Genomic DNA, 19,332 nt, shown 5'->3' on the forward strand with positions numbered 1-19,332 from the left:
CTTCATACAGCACCATGCAGAACCTTTTAATAGCCGGGACCAGAACTGTGCTGACAGCTGTGAGGCAGGATTTCCTCTGCTGCTGGACGCTGGAACTGAGAGCAAGCAGTGGGTAATTCAAATATTAAACTCTACATTCACAGCTCTGCCTAAGCTTTTATTTATAAATGTATTAGTACAATTAGCGCTAAACTCCAGAAGAGCTAGAAGGTACAAGAATCTTATACCTGACAGAGTTATTAAACACAAGTTCATTAATAGAAAAACCAAAACGTATTATTTAGAAACACCCAGGTATGTATATCTATCCATATCTGTTGGTACATCCACAGATATCTCCATTTATTTTATATGTACGCGTGTGTATACATATCCGTATATACCTGCTGTTCCGAGACATATTATGTTGGCTATAATCTTATGATTTAGTAACGTTATCTCCCTTTTACTCTCCCTGCTTTTCTTACACTCTGAAGTGGAAAATTCTTCTACTAAAAACATTTACAGCACTTTGAATTTGCATTGCACTGCACAAGCTCAAGGCCCAACCCTGCAAATATTTAGTCGTGCAAGTAACCTACTCTTGTAAAGCTTTCCAGTGAGGACTAATAGATCACTCATACAACCATGATTTCAATGGAAATGGGCTGATTTCACTGGAGGCAGCAGTTCATTATCTTTTAAATAGCCAGATCAGAAGCTCCCCTGACCTCCATCTGCAGCCACTGCATTCAGTTCCACTGCACCGCCAGATTAACCCTTCATTACGATGTGATTTTGCACTACAAAACTATCAAATAACCTCTCTGCGTAGCACGTTCGGAAAAGCTTAACTTGAATTCGTTAGGCCCACCTGTATAATTCTGCTTTCTTAGGTACTTCAGCCATATCACTGTGTACTTTATCGTGGTGACCTTCAAAATAAGCTTGGAGTCTATCTGCAGCTACATAGTCCTAGAAACAAGCAACTCTTTCCAAACTGTGTTGTTCCAAATTTGACCTAAAACAATATAAAACATCCGTGTTTGGTGTCTCCTACCTAGAATGAGAGGTTCAGCTGAGTGTGACAAAAAATAACAACTCCTTTAAAATTAGTCCAGAGTCAATATTAGTATTAGCAGAGTGCCTGTGAGAACTAGTTCTTGTCATGTTTTTCATGGCCATCACAGAAATGAAAAACTTTTATGGCAGTTACATGCCACAGGGCACCAATCTGAACCATCAGATGACTGTGTTGGCACAAAAATCAATGAAAAAGACCTTTAAAAACACAAGCTTGTATATCCGACACAGACATTTCATAAACCAGGGCCACAACACTTCTAAAAGTGGGCCAGCTCACACCTGAGTCCACCAATGCTCTCTCTGTCTGCGTGGTGAGCAGGACAGAGGAGCCAGCCCTGGTGTGCCCTTCCACAGGTCATCTCCTGCCTCCTTGGCTAACCACCACAGCCCTACCAGCCCTTCCCAAAACATGGCTGCAACGAGAAGACAGAGCGTGTATGAAAGGGCTGCAACCATCCGTTGCAAGGACAGGACACAATAGAAAGAATAGATTTCAGTTAGAAGGGACCTGCAATGACCATCTGGTCCAACTGCTTGACCAGTTCAGGGCTGACCAAGTTAAAACATGTTTTTAAGGGCATCATCCAAATGCTTCTTAAACACTGATAGGCTTGTGGCATCAACCACCTCTCTAGGAAGCCTCTTCCAGTGTTTGACCACTCTCTCGGTAAAGAAATACTTCCTAATATCCAGTCTAAACCTTCCCCGGCACAGCTTTGAACCATTCCTATGTCTCCTATCACTGGACACTAGGGAGAAGAGGTTTACCTAACTACCCCAAAGTTGGGGAGCAGGTGAGGAGTGAAAGAGAAGCTTGAAAACCCACACACTTTCCCTTGCAATCCTGCCCTGGTCGTAACTAATTTCAGGCCAGGATATTCAGAGGGTGAAGGGGCCTTGTTTACTCATCGTCGCTCCTATGAAAAAAGGAAAGCAGCAAGGGAGAACATGACTATACCCAGAGCATCCCATGGTGACCACTGATCCCCCCAAAGCTGCTGCACAGAAGGAGCATTGCTGGGCTCCCCTGATGGAAACTGGATGAGTTTGCAAGTCATTAGTTGCCATAAAGGAGGCAGAAATTCAAACCAGAGTCTTCTGGAATGATTTACATGGCACATAAAACTGAGAAGCAATCATAGAAATCATTCAACAAATTATTGGGATTAGTTTTATGAATGCTGCTTGCACAAGGATGGGCGATATAGCTCTTTTAACTTCTGTGATGGTACATGCCTTATGGAATGTTCCTGCCAACAGCTTTGCAAGTTGAACACCCTCTGCCATCCCATGCAATTCAATGGGAAAACCCGTTATTTGCCAACTTTAGTGTCAAGACATACAGCTCGCCTTCCATGACATGAACAGTTAGAATTGGTTTGCAATTGTATCAGCTCTGTGCTTCCAGCAGCTCTGGAGTTCCTGTTAACAGATCCTTTCTTCACTCTTACAAGTGCAGGATAACATCTGGGCCTTTGGGGAAGCAGTCTCGCAATAAAGAAGCACTTTGTGTAATTCTTCTTTCTTTGCCAAACCGCATCTGTCTGCTCTCTCTGCCCTTCCCCACTCCACCTCGAGCTCCTTGAGGCTGTGGGGACATCCCTTAGCAGCAGCGAGCTGTCTCCACCGACCCATCAGTAGGTGGCACTGCCTGCTTTTTTCTCTCCACCCACATTAATGTCCAGTGCTGACACTCTGTATCAACCACCACTAACAATTTCGAAGGATGCACAAGTGACTTGGAAGCTTCATCTCCCACAAGGTGCGTCTACAGGAATGCCAAGCAGTGAGGTGGAGCAATTGGGAAAAAGTCACAGCTCCATCTCTGTCCCCCAAGTGGTGGTGGTGGCAGTTTTATCAGAGGAACGAGGTGGCGAGCGAGCAGTGCAAACCTCTCCTGCCACCTCACCAGGATTTGGCAGGCTCATCTGCCTATGACCTGAAGTTCCTCTGATCATAACACCAGTTAAACAGATGGTGTCAGCCCGGTCTTGGACCGTGTGTGGTGGTCTCATTCATCTCTAGACAACTGTTCCAAGAGCAGATCAATTGAGCTACTTCAGAAAAAAAAATATCAGTCTAAAGGGACCCTCCTACTTGCAGCAATCTCCCACAGATGACTGCATGTGGAGTGCATAGTCAGACCCCAGACAGTCCCAGCCCAGGTTAATTCTCATTAGATGTTTGGTTTCGAAACATTTGTTCCCAAGAGCTGTGAACCTCTTCTGCCCTGTCCAAAATTCCGAATGACAAGTTCTCCACGTAGTCATCCGCCAGCTGGTATCGGCGATTGCAGCACTCTTCTCAGGCCAGCAGTTCCCAAAGTTGTCATGGTCAAACTCCAGTCAACTGCAGATCAAAGCTTGTTGCTGGGAATCTTGCACCATTGCCACCACAAAGGGGATTCAATGCCCGCCCACTGGCAACAGGGAAGAGGTCTCCGATTAGCTGATTCCACCGTGTCTTGGTCCCCCCTTTCCCCCTCCTTCCAGTCAAACCAACAGTGGATTCATGCAAGAAGGATGGGGAAGAACCAGACCTTCAGGAGTCCATACACTCGCTATGCAAATGTATTTGCACTGGAAATTAATTGTATATTGACTTTCTTCAGACTTGGAAAGACTGTCTGCTTCCACTCAGAATAAACAAACTGCATTACAAAGCTTTATTATTTTAATTCTCACATTAAAATTAAACTGCCCTATCCCGCTGGCTATTCATATGTATAGGGAAACCATCAGGGTAAAATGTCTGTTAATTATCACATGTAAAGAAAAGAAAATCTTATTTAAAAATATTGTGACCGGCTAGCACATCTTGAGTCTACTGAACTTGCCACAGCAAGTGTTGTATTATTTTCGGTACTATTTTTTATTCAATGCGTTTTCTAAGTGATAAACACTCATGACTACAGTGAGAATATTTAAAACAAATCAATAAAAAATATACTAGTGCTAACTGAACCAATTCATACAGAAACTGCTTTGACTTCAGAACTCGGATGGTGACTTTTTCAGTGTTGATGCCATCCCAATATTTCATCTGCATGTTTTAATTTTACGCTAAAGCTTAATAAGCCAAATGAAACGGCCTTGTCTGGGCAGTCAGCAAACCACTGGTTCTATTAGCAGCTGGTGTCTTCCACTGGCTTCAGACAAAGCCAACCCTTTTCCTTGAGTTTTTGTGTTTGTTTTTAAGAAAGCGGTAGCTCCTTCTTAAACGAATCATTGTGAACTCACACTGGAAGTGCTGATAAACAGCTGTCACAGAAATAAGCATACACTTTTCAAAACATCTGCAGTTTCAAACATTCCGTCCTTTCCCTTCAGCTTCAGCAATGCAAAGAAAGAATTCCTCCAAAGAATGGCTTATGCCCATGAATGGCAACACTCTTAATTCTGATACTCCAGGGCTATAATTACATTATTACAGTAAATCAAACATTGCCTTTGTGTCTTTACAATTGCGTTCATTGTTTGAAATGAACTGCAAATGGTTTGATTTTGTTTTCTTCCTCAAAGACGAGCAGGGAGGAATTAAAGCACACTAAATCATGTTCCCCGCTGAAATGCACGGAAAGCCAGGATTCAGACAGCACCATTTGAACTTTACAAGAAAAGAAACCGCAGCACGGAGAGAAAGGAAAAGATCAGGCACCGCATTTGACACAGAGCGACTGCAAACTAATTAGCGGGTCGCGAAATCCTCTGTTACAATAAATCAGTGACCCAGTTCCCCCTCTGCCCCAGTGCCCTTCATTATAAAATCAACTTTAATGAACTACCCCTCTCTTTCCCACTCCAGAGCAAATGTATTTCCACCGCAGTCTGCACCTGCCCTTCTCAGTGGCCCCGGGAGCCTCGGCGAGCTGCAGGAGGGCCGGGGGGCTGCCCCAGATTAGGGGAGCAAAGGGGGCGATGGCCCAGCACTGGCACTCCGGCGGCAGATGGCAATAAAAATAGGAGGGCAAGCTGACTCCGCCACAGCGTTGGCTAATGCAAAACCACCCTCCCCCTTGTCAGTTTTCCACGTTTCTTTTGATAGACTTGATTTGCCACATCTGGCGGAGCTGACACATCTGTCTCCTTCCCCAGGCGGAGGGCACGGTGGATATGTCAACATGTTGTCTGAAGACAGTGGTACTTTCTGGAAAGAGCTCTCTTCCTCTCTATCATATATTGTACAATAAACAAGTCTTTTAAAAGGATGGCTAACAAAAAAAAAAAAAAAAAAAAAAAAAAAAGGCTGATTTTGACAAGAGACAGGCCAGAATGGGAACTGCTGAGACAGTAAAGAACAAGCCTGTTATCTTACAAACTACACTTCAGGCTGTCAGCTGCCAGAGATTTACAGGAAAACCCCCTTTCCTAGGACTGAACCTACAAGGAACTTTATTTCCAGCAAAAGAAACTCATGAACGCGTTCACCCCGGATAGCCCCTGACCGGGGCCGAGGCTGCTCCGGAGGACAAGGCAGCCCGGGGGAGGCCGGCTGTCGCCGCCGCTCCGCTGCCCACGGCGGCCCGCCGGCGTGCGTGGATGGGTCGCCGGGTGCCGCGGCCGCTTGCCCCCGCCCCGCGGCGTGGGGAGGCGGACAAAGACCTCCCGCTTGCCTCAAGGAGCCCCGGTTCGCCCCCAGCCCCGGACGGGCGGCTGCGGGGATCCCGCCGGTCCCAGCCGGGGTGGCAGCCGGGGACGCTGGCAGGTGGCGGCGCGGAGGGAAAAGCATCGCCCGCCTCCCTGCCCAAAACCCTCTCGGCTGCCCCCTTACCCCCCCGAGCCGGGGCTGCTGCAGCCTGCCCGCCAGCCCTGCCCTCTCCCTGCACGCCAGGCTGGCAGGAGAGTGGCATGTCCTTCCAGCTATTTATAGCAGCCGGCTCGTATTTGGGTATGCCGGGAGCCACCGGCGGGGGGGTAAGGACCAAAAAAGAGGTAAGGAGGAAAGGCAGAAAAGCTCCTGGCCTTTGCTGGCTCTGTGAATGTTGTGTGGTGCCCGTGGCATCTGTAGGCTGTATGGGTACTATTGCTCTGACGAGACCTGAAGCCCCTGTCAAAAGCCAGGAGAGAGGGAAGGATTTTGAACTGATTTCCTCTGCCTCGGCCGTAGTCCCTGGACAATGACTTCTAAGCCCTGGGCCAGGTTCCGCTGAAAGCAAGCTAAAAAGCAGTCTTGAGGTCGGTAGATCCTGTCCCCTTTGAGATTTTAACAGAAACATAAGCAAAAAATTTCACATTGGTCGCTGGTGCCCATTTTCTGCACCAGTTTTATGACTCCAGCGTGACACCAGAGACCTATTCCTGGCCCATATGGCTGTCCCAGCCATACCTAAAGCCTGACAGGTCGATTTTTATTAGTCTCCTTTCAAGGTAGTGTCTTATCAGATGTTTATCCCTCACACCACAGTAAGCTTGCCTTGCGCATCCCTGCAATGAAATATGTTAAATAAAAAGGTCAGTGATGTACAGAGTCTCAGGGCTCTTCTGATCTCAGCCAGGTGGCTCTACCAGGGGCTGATGTAGACCAAGGGGAGACAAAAGAAAATGCGATGACAAAAATCAGAACAAAACTGAAAACATGTTTCTGATTTAAGTGTAATCTATTTTTAAATGGGGTGGCATGTAAATATGAAGCCCTAATTAACACGCGGGATTTTTGCCTGTGAGAGCATTTTCCCAGCACAGAGGCTGGGTGTGTTTCTCCTCCCAGCACTTGTGGAAGCGCCTGCTCATCCTCCCGCTGCTCCAGCCCCGGCTCTCCTCCGCCAAGGGATACCCCACATCTTGCCTTCGCTCCCCCCTCCAGAGTCCACCTGACATCACGAAAACAAGGAGTGAATTAGTGCGGATCCTCCAAGGTTTGCTGCAGATGGAGCGGTGCTCCATGCTGCTCATGAGTGCAGCCCGCGCTGCCAGCGCACTGCCCACACACACAGAAACACTGTGGCGGCTGCTGGGGGCCCTTCACCGACAACACAGCCCCCTTCCAGTTTGTTAGGAGGATGAGCTATTCACAAATCAATCTTTCCAGAGCAGACAACTACACACGAGTAACATGGGGAAGAAACACTAGTGCCTACCAAAATGACGTGCAACTTTAAAAACACACGCTTCAAGCTCGACCTGGCCAGCTTGCTTCCACTGAGTAAGAAAAGCAATCTCAGGGGAAAAAAAAAATACCCTCCACATTTACAACTGTAGGGTGTATTTCCTGCTGTCAACTCAATCAGTAACGATGGCTGCGCCCAAGCGTGAGTTTCCCAACAAGAATTCATCACAACTGAGAAGCAAGTAACATTCTTACCAGGAGCACAGCTCTTTGTAACTTGCTATATGTTGTTCTCCTTATGTATTATAGTTGGACCTGGCACCACAGAGGAAGGAAGGAGGGAAGGAAGGAGAGAAGGAAGGAGGGAAGGAATTTTAATATCTATTTTCTTGTCATGGATAAATCATGACTACCCTTTCTTTGAACAGTATATGAAACTGGAGAGCTTTGATCGTTGGGATCTGAAGTTCTCGTGGGGGAGCTGGTACTCCTGCTGCTGCTGCTGAAGAAACAGAAAACTCCCTTACTCGATTCAGTTCAAAAAGCACCTACTGTGAGACCGTCTGGTCTAACGTTCATTTTTTATTCTACTGCAACGCTCATGCTATGCGAAACGCAATAGGAATTTCCATAGCAGCATTTACATCCAAATGGACCCGTTGAGATTCATGCTGATGTGTAACAGTCCTACTATGCAGCCCTTCTGGCAAGTGCCGCGGAGTCGGCGCGCTGACTAACAAGACTAACACTCGGCCTGTCCCAGTTGGTTCCTCCGTGGGCTGATCCGTGTGCCAGGACTGCCTGTGCCCAGCACGGCGCCGTCTCGGAGGCTGCGCTCGCCGAGAGCCACCGCAGACGCTTGCCAGGGGTGCCCCTTCTGCCTCCTTCTCTCCAGGGGTGCCCGGAGCAAGCAGCGCATGCATTCAAGACGGCGTTTATTTCCTTAAATTTGGGGAATGCTTCGGAATCTCCAAGCCCTTCCTCAGCCCTCTCCCTCACCTCAGAATTAATTTTGTCTACGAGGAGGAGCGATGAGAAAACAGCCGCCAGGCCGGCCGTGGCGGGAGGACGCCGGTGAGCTCAGCCCCGCACCGGGCGGCAAGGGAACGCGCCGCACCCCGCACCTTTCCTCGGCCCTGGCCCCGAGTCCGGCGTACCCCGCCGGGGCGAAGCACTTGTCGGCGGGGGGTGAGCACCGCTGATGGTGCGCGGACGCCGGCGGAAAGCGCCCATCAACGCGCCTCCAGCCTTCCCCGCGGCCCCGGGATGGGGAGAGGAGATGAGGTGCCACCGTGCCCGCAGGGACCTCGGCGTCAGCACCGCCGCCTCCCACCGCGCCTCTCCACAGGGCTGCGGCTCCCCACGGAGGAGGGGGGTAAACTCTCGGGGCTCGGCGGCACGGCCCCAGCCCGCTCACGCTCGGGACAGCGGCGGTGACACCAACAGGTTGCCCGCAGCGGGGCCAAGAAAGCGGCGGAAAAAACCCAACGCGACCCACCCGCCTCGGCGAGATCCACGTACCTGCAGGACGTTGGCGTGGCGCAGCCGCTGCAGCAGGATCATCTCCTTGACGATCTTGTAGGCTGCCAGGCGGTAGCAGTCCCCCAGGGCGGAGAACTGCCGCACGCAGTGGGCGATGTCGTGCCCGCCGAAATCCACCGCCTTCAGCGCTACGGCCAGCGTGCGGTTGAGGACCGCCTTGTAGACCGCCTTGGTGTACCCCGAGCCCAAGTACTGCACGCCGCTGACATTGCGGATGTCGCGGCAGCCCAGCAGCGGCGGCTCCAGCGAGAGCTCGGCCGAGGCGCCGGCCCGCGGCCCCGGCGCTCGGCCCCGCGGCCCCGGCTGCTCCGCCGAGGTGCGCGGCGGCGCCAGGTCCATCAGGCGCCGCTCCCGCGGCCGCAGCGGCCGCCGCCCCGCCGCCGCCGCCGCCACCGCCCGGTGCTGCCGGTAGCGCAGCACCTCCTCGTAGCGCTCGCGGATCTGCCGCGCCAGGGCGGCCCGGCCGCCGCCGCCCTCCTCCTCCGGCGGGTAGAGACGGGCGCCGGGCGTGGAGGGGGGGACCCCGTCGCGGGGCGGCGGCGGCGGGTGCTCGGAGCCGGGGATGAAGAGGACGTTGAGCAGAGTGCCCAGGAGGAAGGCGAGGCAGCAGCCGGCCGCCACCGCCGTCTTCCTGCGTCTCATCGCCACTTCGCTGCCGGCTTGTCCAGCCTTTCGAGCTTCTCTCCTCTCGCCCCGGGAACCAGCTCCGAGGCTTTTTTGTCGTGGGTTTTTTTTTCTTCCCCCCCCCTTTATTTTTCTGCGGCGGCAGAGCGGACCCGGGCGCTCAGCCGGAGCTCAGTCCCTTACGGCGCGCCCGCATGACACTTGCCTCCCTGCTTTTAAGGCTCTGGAGCACTTATTATTAGCGGGACGCGGAGGAGGGCGGGGGGGATCCCCAGCTCGCTACCCCCGCCGACGCGCCGTGATTGACAGCCCGGCCCTTCCCGCTGCCCGGCCGAGCAGCAGGGGGCCCTGGGAAACGTAGTCCCCCGCGGAAGCCCCACCGGCCGCCGGCGAGCCCGGGAGCCAGGACTACATCTCCCAGGCTCGGCCGAGCCCCCCGGCGGGGAAGGCGCGGGGCGGAGCGGGTAGGAATGGGGCGGAGCGGACGGGCGGGCGGACCCCCCCGACGGCGGCCACAGCCCCGGCGCTGGGGGCACCGCCGCCGGGGGCTGCCGGGCAGGGCGGGACACGGGCGCGGCTGCCGGGTGAGGCGGGAGCTGCGCGGCTGCGGTTCTTCCCACGCTTGTCCGCGCCGCGCGGTGAAAGTCACAGTGGCAGCGGTTTGTGCGGGATGTTTTATCCCCGACCCTGGCAGCGGCGGGGGAGGGCACAAGCCCCCACATACCCACAGCAAGGGGTTGGGGGTGGCGCAACGCGGGCGCGGAGAAAGGCTGGGTAAGGGAGCGGAGAGAGGAGCTTGGGGTGCGTGGCACGCACACGAGACTACAGCCACAAGTCACGGTCTCGGCATGGGGTAGCCCCTGCCCTGTTGGAAATGTGAATTGCAGGGGTGAGTGCTAATGACATGGTTATCCATCAAGCCCACATTACGATGCTGTTAGCAACTAATTAACAAATACAATCAGCCCGCCAAACTTCCACAAAAGAAAGACCATCAACAAGAGAAAAGCCGTAAAGAGTCAAGCGAGGCAAAGTTCACCACAATGGAAGGGGGAAATCATTTCCCATAAGGGAAAGGATCGAACTATTTAGGTAATACACATCGGGCGGACATACACCAAAAAAAAAAAAAAAAAAGGCACCGGTTTCCAGAAGCCAGCGTCTTGTGATCGCTAGCGTTTCTTCCAGCGCCGACACAAAGCGGAGCTCGGGGAAGCACAGTCCTCGGCCCCCGCCCGCTGCCGGCGGCCGGATCGCGGGGAAGCGCTCGGGGACGGGAGGCAGCGGCGGGAGCGGGAGGAGGCGGGCGGAGGCGGCCTCTGGAGAAGTTGTAAGGAATCCACCGTCTCTCCCTACGCGCATTTTGCCTTTCTGTCGCTGCCTCCCGAGAGCCCTCCGCAGTCAGCGTCAGCACGGCCCACCCGCGGCACAGCACACGCGGCGGGCAGAGCCCCGGGAACGCCGGACCGGGCGCCTCATCCCAGCGGGACTCCCGGAGCCCGGCGCTAACCATCACATAAAAAATAACGGGAGGGCGCGTAATCACCAATCCAAATAAAAATAACACTGCGGGGGACGAGGGCTGGGCACGGCGGGACGGCACCCTCCCAGGCGCGGCGCGGCGTGGCACAGCGTGGCGTGGCACACCACCCAGCCCCCGCAGCCTCACTGCGCCTTGCCCCGCGGCTCCTCCGCACCACCCCGCGGGACTCGCTCCGCCCGCCGGGGCGGTGCCACCTGCCCTCCCCGCGGCTGCGGGGTACCACGGGCGGGGGCGGGAGAGCAGCTTGCTGTGGGTGTTGAACAGCCGGGTGTTTAAGCTTGCTGTATCCCGGGTGATCGGTGTGATTTGGGGGGCGGGGGGGATGTTGGTGTTGTTTTGGTTTGATTTTTTTGGGGGGCGTGTGTTTTTTTGTTGTTTGCGTTTGGGGGAGATTTGAGGTCTTCTCTCCCCCACAATCGTTTCCATTCTTACGTAGCGGGATCAGTGTTTTGCCTTTCAGCCATGCCAGCCCCTGTTCCTGCTGCGGTCAGTGAGATTTCATGTGTGTAGAGGAGGGCGGGTTACAGGACGGGATAACGTTTTGCAAAGTAAGCGGGTTCATAACGCGTTTCCAAAGCTGTTGGGACACCTGCAGCCTTCCCTGTTTTGAGTGGAATCTCCTCCCCAACTCCCGCGGGCGAGGGGAGGCTCGGGTTGCATTCCCGCGGTAGGTTTGGGAGATCTGAATGTACCGGAGCTCCCCACGGCAGGGCAGAGGGCTCCCGAGGGGACACAGTGCAATATTATCCAGCCAGTCATTTTGACTCGCACATTGCAGGTCAAGTCACCGCGGAGGTGTTCTCCGGTGCGCACTTCCCCAGCTAAGCGCAGCCGGCGCGCAGCAGGCGCGCAGCCCGTCATCCTGCGCGCCCTCTGGGGAAATCACGGAGATTTGCCCCTGAGCACTTGAAACGTGCAAGCTCGGCTGGATTTATGGCTTTGTTGATGCTAGCCAACACTTTCTATTACTACACAGATAGAGTCAGAATAAAGTCGGAGCGGTTGTGCAAGCCGAGAAAGGAGGAGGCGCTGGAAACGTTACCAGCAAGCGGAGTGATCTCAGCGGAATATTTCTTACAGGCCAAACCGGGGGCGACCCGAGGCCAACAGCGTCTTGGAAGAGGGAACCGGCTGCTGCGAAGGGCCGTGCCCGCCAAGGAAACGGAGCGTGTCCTGGGGGGTGCAGTCATCCCCGGGGGCGCTGCTGAGGGCCCTCGGCAGAGCCAGCTCTGAGAAAGGAGGAAGCTTACGTTGCCAGGGTCCAAGCACGGCACCTGCACCCCTGGATGCTTTGGGGCGTGTACATCTCCCTTCTTGCAGGACGGAAAGGAGAAGGTCTGGGTGCGAGGCGGGGCAGGTCAGGCTTTGCTTGCCACTGTGAGGAGACAGTGATTTAAGAAGAGCAGCCCAAAGGGCCGGAGAGCAGAGCCGCTTTTCTGCCCTCCCCTTGGCCACCCCCCAGAAACGCCCCGCTTCGGGAGGGGCTGCGCGCCCGCGGAGGTTGCGCGCCGTGTTGCGCAGTTTACAGGAACACAATCGGACTGCAAAACAGATGCTCTGCAACCCATTAAAGCGGGCCACCTGTTTTTCACATCATGCCCCATCTCAAAGCCGGTTTTCTTCATTATATCCATCCCGACAGATACCATGAAATACATCACTCATTTAGATATGGGAGCCGACCTCTGGACGACGACTTGCAGGGAGCGCTTTGATGTTGAGAGACAGATTTCAAAAGACAGAAAGCCCCTTCCATGTTTCTAATTACCCCGCGCCCGGGGCCTGCCACCGATTAGGGCAGCGGTGCCGGGGAGAGGCGGGCAGGCGGCCCGGCTTTGCCCAGCCCGGCTTTGCCCGGCCCGGCTTTCTTTGCCCTGCCCGGCTGGGCGAGGAAGGGCTGCCAGGCTCCTTAAACCACCCTGACAGCAAAACCAACACGGGTGCATAAACAAAGCAACCGACTGAAGTCAACAGCGAGCTGTGGCGAACAGCAAACAGTCCGTGTAGGCGTGAAAAACGGGGCAAAAAGCCTTTTCTGCATCCCCACCCACACCCCCGGCTTCCCCGGCGCTGAAGGAGATTTAGGAGTAGACGGTATCTGCTCCTACAGCCAAGCCTCTTTTGCAAGACGGTGCGCTGAAAGCATTACAGACCTTGCTAACACTTCTGCTCACATGCGAGCCTTTTATCTCGGCAGCACAGTTGGAAAAGCTGAATCACCGCAGAGAGAGTGAGGACTGAAGGGTATTTTTTCATATGCAACAGGCTGCGCTTTATTTGATCTTCACAGTCCCTATTTCTATCAATATTCCTAAAGCTGAGGGATCAAACACGGAAAAATTAAAACCATGCTACCATGCTAAATAAGATTAAGATCGTGGCAATATATTGACTGCTCCTTGGGGAAATAATTCTGTTGCTGCAGGAGTCATGGCTGTCCTGGAGGTAAAGCTTGTGTTTTTCAGGAGTGGGCAACAGGAAAGATCAGTTTGGGAGTCTGCATTCAAACCCAGCCAGGAGCAATCTCAAGCACCTGTGCTTCTGTTCCCCTCTGTGCTCCCAGCCCGACTGCATGGGCATCCTTGGTCTATGGAGCAAATTTGCCAAGCTCAGCTCAACCATCCCTGTTTTTACACCCACAAGCAGGCATCTTCAAGCGAGTCCCAGTGTTTGTCTCAAGGAATTTTGACTCCAGGCCTCAAAAAAGAAGTCCCACATTTTCAAGCAGGGGTAGCTTCAAGATCGCACTTAAAAACCACAACTGGAAACATGTTTGTGGGAGTTGGAATCCTTCAGAGCTTCTGCTGGGGAAGTTTGTTCTTCCAGAAGTGCTCTGCACTCAAACCACTCCCCTTCGACACTTAGGAGTTAATTTTTTTTGAAAGGATTTCATAACTTTTTGAATTCCTGGCCACTTGTTCTGGCTGCTTATGTGTCCGGGGAGCTTTTTTTGGAAAGCTCAACCTCAGCCGTGAGGCCAGAAGTCCCTTGAAAATGCAAGTCCATGTTCTGCATGACTTTTCAGTGAGAGCTTCTCCATGTCCAGCCTCTCCGTCATTCCCTGCTCTGCCAAGGTCTTGTCAGCATTCTGGGCAGGCTAGAAAGCTTCTCTTTCTTCAGGGATGTGGGGCCAGTGGTGGGCCTTTGCACATGTATATTTTGTAGCCTTTTCTAAGTTTTCTTACATGGCAAAAATCTTTGTAGTGCTTTTTACTTTAAACAAGATCTCTTTTTGATGTTGTTTCTTCCTTTCCTCTCAGGAAACCCACTCCCTTGTATATTTGAAACAAGCTGAGATGCAGCCAATTGTATTAGTTCGGGCTGAAACAAAAAATGCATAATGAAACACTGGATGTGTGGTGTGAGTCCAAAACAAATGGTCACTAGCAGAGCCAGCAAAAACCTGCAAGCACAGTCTGCAAAAAAGGAAAAGCTTGAACTCTACCTGTGGTGTTCTGCATTTTTCCAAGGGGAAAAATGAACTTTGGAGTTTAGAGAGCTTGAGAAGAAACACTGGGGCACTGTGCCTTTTTTAATATATTTGTGAATTGTGATGATTCTTGCCTTTTTTGTGTGTGTATGTGTGTGTGAATACAGTATCTGTAAGTGGGAGAAGGTGTTTTATCTCCTAACCTGTATTCTCAAAGCACAGCAGTTTGGGTTTTATGTGCCAGATGTCAGTGCGCCCTGATTTTTCAGGCAGTTGGGATTAAAGCTTCCCTGTATCAGAGAGGTGTTAGAAGGATAACTCCATTAGTGCATGTGGAAATCTGGTACTGCAGTGATAAAGACCCTGTAAATATTTACACAGACAGGCGAGCTCATGGAAATTTTACATTATTAGCTTAACATCATTACAAGGAAGTAGTTGAGAAAGTCAGCGGTATATTATATTCGCTTTTATTTTTAATTAAACATTGACAACATATCTGGTGCTGCCTCAAGCCACAAGATTCAGAGGGTCACTACTCTAAATATTTTACAATCTGCAGGGAAATATCAAGTCTCAAGCAAAGAAAAAAGTAACCTAGCTGCTATAAGAATAAATCTTGCCAGTCAGACCTTATACACTTTTGCGAGTTAATAAAATAGTGGGTAAAGAACAACTAGAGGATATAATTTATTTGGACATTCAAAAACCTTTTGATAAACACCCATACAAGAAATTGTTAAGGAAACTTGGTAACCATAAAGTGAAAGGTAAAGTCCTGTCATTGATTAAAATCTGGTTATAAATTAGTATGAATAAATGGCCAATTCTGCTAGGGAAAGAGATTAATAATGAGGTGGCCTAGAGAGCAGGACTCAGACCAATATTGTTTAATGCTTTATTAATAACCTGGGGGTGAATAGTGAAGTGGCAAAAGTTGATGTCGATAGGAAAATACTTAGCTTAGGTCAGGAGCAACTTCAGAAGAATTTAATAAAATGGCAGGACCACGTGCAGAAGTATGAGGGCAGCTTGGAAAGTACCTTCAAAACCTACAGCAGCGCTCCCATGCCTCCTGGCACGTAGGCCTGTCCCACGTCTCTACAAAGGTAAGGGTAGCTAAACTGAGGACAGGCAGATGTTTCCGAGCATCTCAAGCATTTTTTTCACTTCTCCCAGTTGCTGGCCCGGTCCCCTAGTTCATTATGCCAGGATGAAAGACTGAGCTCCCATATGGCAATCTCTACTAGTCTGTGAATAAGAGCCTCACAGTCCCCTCCAGTAATGGTTTAAAAAAGCTGCTGTGAGTTACCATGGCTGATTCTTCCCTGAGGACATGCCAAAGGCTCTAGGTCACCTCTCACAGGCATTTAAAAAATAACGTGTTTGGTCTGATGAGAGTGACATGGCAGCAAGCCCCAAGTCCACTTAGTCTAAGTGCTGCCTGGCACCTGGAAAAACAAAATCTGCCAGCACAGCTGGGGTGCAAATATCTATATGCAAATAATAGTCACATCATCTAGCGTGTAACGGGGTAAAAGCACAGGCAGCTGCCTGAATTTACTGTCACTGAGCATTGGGGTGAGTTGTTTCCTCTGGGGCTTCCCACTGATTTCACTCTTGCGATGTGGCTTTGTCTTGCTGGATCATGTGGCTGTGGGCTGTAGCATCGCGACCTGGTGCAGACCTGAATTCACATTGCAAGTGGTTTGCTTGAGAGTGGAATGCAGACAAACGCACTTAGCAGCAGTCTGGATGACGTTTGATGGTATCTTTGTGTAATCTCAATGCTGCCAGTCCTCTGTTCAACTGTTCCATCTTCTCCACTGGGCCACCCAAACACAGTGCGGGCTTCCATGGCTTGTGAAGGTAATGTCATTCATGGAAATTCAAGCAGCTGTTTTTCACAGGGATTTATTATTGTTTTGTTTTTAGCCAGTAGGTCATTTCCAAGGATACTATTCTGGAAAAGAAAGCAACTCATAAAGAAAGATTTTAAAAAATCCTCTTGATATGACTTGTAAAGTATTTTGAAGTACCAACCACAAAAGAAATTGGATTTAAATCCCCTCTTTCATCTGATGATTTATATTACACTGGAAATGCCCTGTGTCCCCAGCATCGGGACCCCAGAGTAGTAGGTGGGGTGCCGGAGCTGCTCACAGAGGGCTCTGTTCCCAAAGGGAACGGGACGGAGTCATACCCTGGGTGGGAAGTGTCAAATCCAAGTGCAAGTGAGAAATTACTCCTCTCTGACCCTGTAGCACCCAGGAGACAACCCAGGGCTCCCTCCTCTCAGCAAATCACACTGCCTTGCCTTGTCCCCATGTTTGTCATTCAATTCAAGCTCTTCATGGCTTGTGGGCACTCTTTGGATTCTTACTTTTACTTCTTTTTTTTTTTTTTTCTTCATCTGAAACGAAAAACCATACACACATGTACATAATATCCATTCAGCTAATAAACAATAACTTAATACTTTAACACAGGGGTAGTGGGCTCCAGGTGTGAATAGGCTTTGTTTGTGGAGCGTTATGAATTGACGTCAAATGAGAACGTGCTCAGAAGCGAAGGAACAGCTTCAGCAGCATGGGGTGTGTGTAACCAGGGCTTCTGCCAAGGATCAGGTTTTTGCAGGGTGGGGGTGTGTGCTGTATTTGCTGCTGAGCCTGGGGCACGATTCTCTGGCCATGGCTCGCTGAGTTATTATGGGAAGCAAAATGTTCAGGCAACATCACGGTAACATTTGCAATTAAGTATGATACTACATGAGCATAGCGCACAGTCATGCAAATGGGAAGGTTACTGAATGGCTTGGGGTTGATGGTTTAGAATTGCTGTATTACCATCACTTTCTCCATGAGTACCATCCAAAGAAAAGCTTTGGGAGCTTGTTCTGAGGAATCAGGATAGGCCAGAGTCTCAGACAACCCACGGCTCTGGGCAGCTGCAGCATTAAAGCAAGAAATGCTAAAACTCAAGTATTTAACTTCAAACTGCCGAGGCAGAGCTCTGGCATTTCCCTGGGAGCGGCTGGAGCGGCTGCCAGCAGAGAAAATGGTGCTTTCTCAGGCCTGGCCTCCTCTGCCTCCTCCTCTTCTTCCTCCGGGCTTTTGAGGGCTGCAGCGACCGAGCCACTTCCAGCAGGGCAATGCTGATTCCTTTCCTCGTGGCTCCCAGAACAATTAGCAAAGGCTGGCATTTTGTTAATCCAGGCATAATTAATCACCACCAATGTTTTTATTTTTATTCTTATTCTTCTGTTTCCATAGTCTTGAAGAGCTTCAGGAGCTGTGAGCTTTTATACGTTGTTGTAGAAGATACCGATGCAGATATTTTTCCAGGCCATACAATCCCCTGCAGCAGTACTAGTTTTTTAGAGGGCCCAAACAATTTTGTATTAAAATCAGGACAGAAATACAACAGTCAGACTGGAGAGGTACAGAAGGATGTTTTCTGAATCTTAGTTGTTCCAGCAGCAGAGAGTAATGGAAAGGATTAGGAGCAGAGTATTTTGTACTCAGAAGACGATTTCTTGCTTGTCTACCAGTTCACAAAGACATGGCAAAGAGGAAGCCCTGGATCTGTAATTTATTCCTGCACCTTTGGTTTCTACCGCCAAGGGTGCTGGCAAGATAATCACAGTAGCGGTTCTTAGAGATGGGAATGTGGTACTTCCTACCCAAGACTGCATCCACAAAAGATGTCAGGTCACTTTACAGCTTTTCATTTGAATAGACAAGATGTTTGAATTGTTTCTCAGAGTCACTTAAAAAAAAAGGCATGTGAAAATGTCAGAGAATTTCCTCTCTCCCTTTCCCACCCAGATACAAAATCAAATAAAAGCAAACACATGGGACAAATATGAGCACAGCCCCCTCTGCACGTATTCTCTGTGATACACAGACTGCTTCCAGATGTATGGATTAGACCTCATCCAACTACTGCTTAAAGCTCAGCCTTAGTATATCGATTGAATACTCACCAAGTCAGAAACTTCTGGGAAAACTAATGCACTTGATGGTCAGGCTCCCACCTTCTGCTGTGATACTGGTTGCTGCGTCTGTTCTGTGGCCCCATTGCCATCTCTTCATTCCAGTTAGACCATTTTCAAGCCTGCTAAAGTATAGATTTAAAGTCCTTGGAGTGTAATTAAAAATGAAAAATAAAATAGGCAAGGGTTTTTTTGTGTTTTGCCTGAATATTTTTTAATCAACTGTTGCTATAGTGTAGTATAGTGTAGTGTAGCCTTGACAGCATGAGCAATGAAGTACACTCATGGTGAAAAAACACAACATCAATACTGCAGCATACATAAAAACCCAACTGCCAGCTAAAGACAGAGTGTTTAAAAGCACTTCAGGATCTGCACTCTGAAACGGTTCACAGTTTTCACACATCATGTGGATGAACATCTCATGTAACTACTTTCGGTGATTGAATATTTGTGTGTGTAGACCAGAGATGAGAATTTTCAGAGATAAATATGCCTGCAGTAATGGTAAGTACATGGCCAATAGGACACTGCTCTGCCTGGGCAGGGCTCATGCCCTATGTTGTAGCTGTTCTGACTGTATAACATGGTGCTTGGCATTTTTGGCCGTGATTCCAATCCTGACATGCTTCAGTACTGATCTCTTACTTTTGAGTGCCATTGGTATAAGACTAGACCAAGGTTCTTGGGGCTATAAATGTAGAGGAGGCACCTCGGCATTGCAACAGCCAACTTTATAGAGTTGTGTCACTTATAGGAGTTTTATCTTCACGTTGTGCACTAGAGGAGCCAAGAGGGAGAACTGCCTACGGATGGGGATCAGGACAACCACCAGGCCGAGAAAAGAGCTACTTAAGCTTGTCAGCAAGTATAGAGTGCAATATAGAGGTGGGTGCCTGGCTTATGGCCGAAAGGAGATGCCTCTCTGCCTCCCTGAGTCAGGGCAGCCACCCCTGGGCAGGTGGTTCCTGTGGAAGATGAGAGGCTGAGGCTCTGTACTGCTACCTCATGGTATAACCTGGTGGTTAGGATTGTCCTGCCATCCAGGAGACCCACACACCTGAATCCCTGTATTGCCTGATCAGAGTT

At 50.6% G+C, this 19,332-nt stretch overlaps 1 protein-coding gene across 1 annotated transcript in view; it reads right to left on the minus strand.

Annotated features, from left to right (window-relative positions):
* Positions 1-9,558, minus strand: part of PKDCC (protein kinase domain containing, cytoplasmic) — a 37,574-nt gene extending 28,016 nt beyond the window's left edge. Inside the window, exon 1 of the mRNA XM_065631573.1 lies at positions 8,632-9,558. Within this exon, the coding sequence (XP_065487645.1) occupies positions 8,632-9,294 (663 nt within the window). The 5' untranslated portion in view covers positions 9,295-9,558. The remainder of the gene's footprint in view (positions 1-8,631) is intronic.
* Between the last annotated feature and the right edge of the window lie 9,774 nt (positions 9,559-19,332).

Source organism: Caloenas nicobarica, chromosome 3 (genome assembly GCF_036013445.1).
Source record: "Caloenas nicobarica isolate bCalNic1 chromosome 3, bCalNic1.hap1, whole genome shotgun sequence".
NCBI classification, from domain to species: Eukaryota; Metazoa; Chordata; class Aves; order Columbiformes; family Columbidae; genus Caloenas; species Caloenas nicobarica.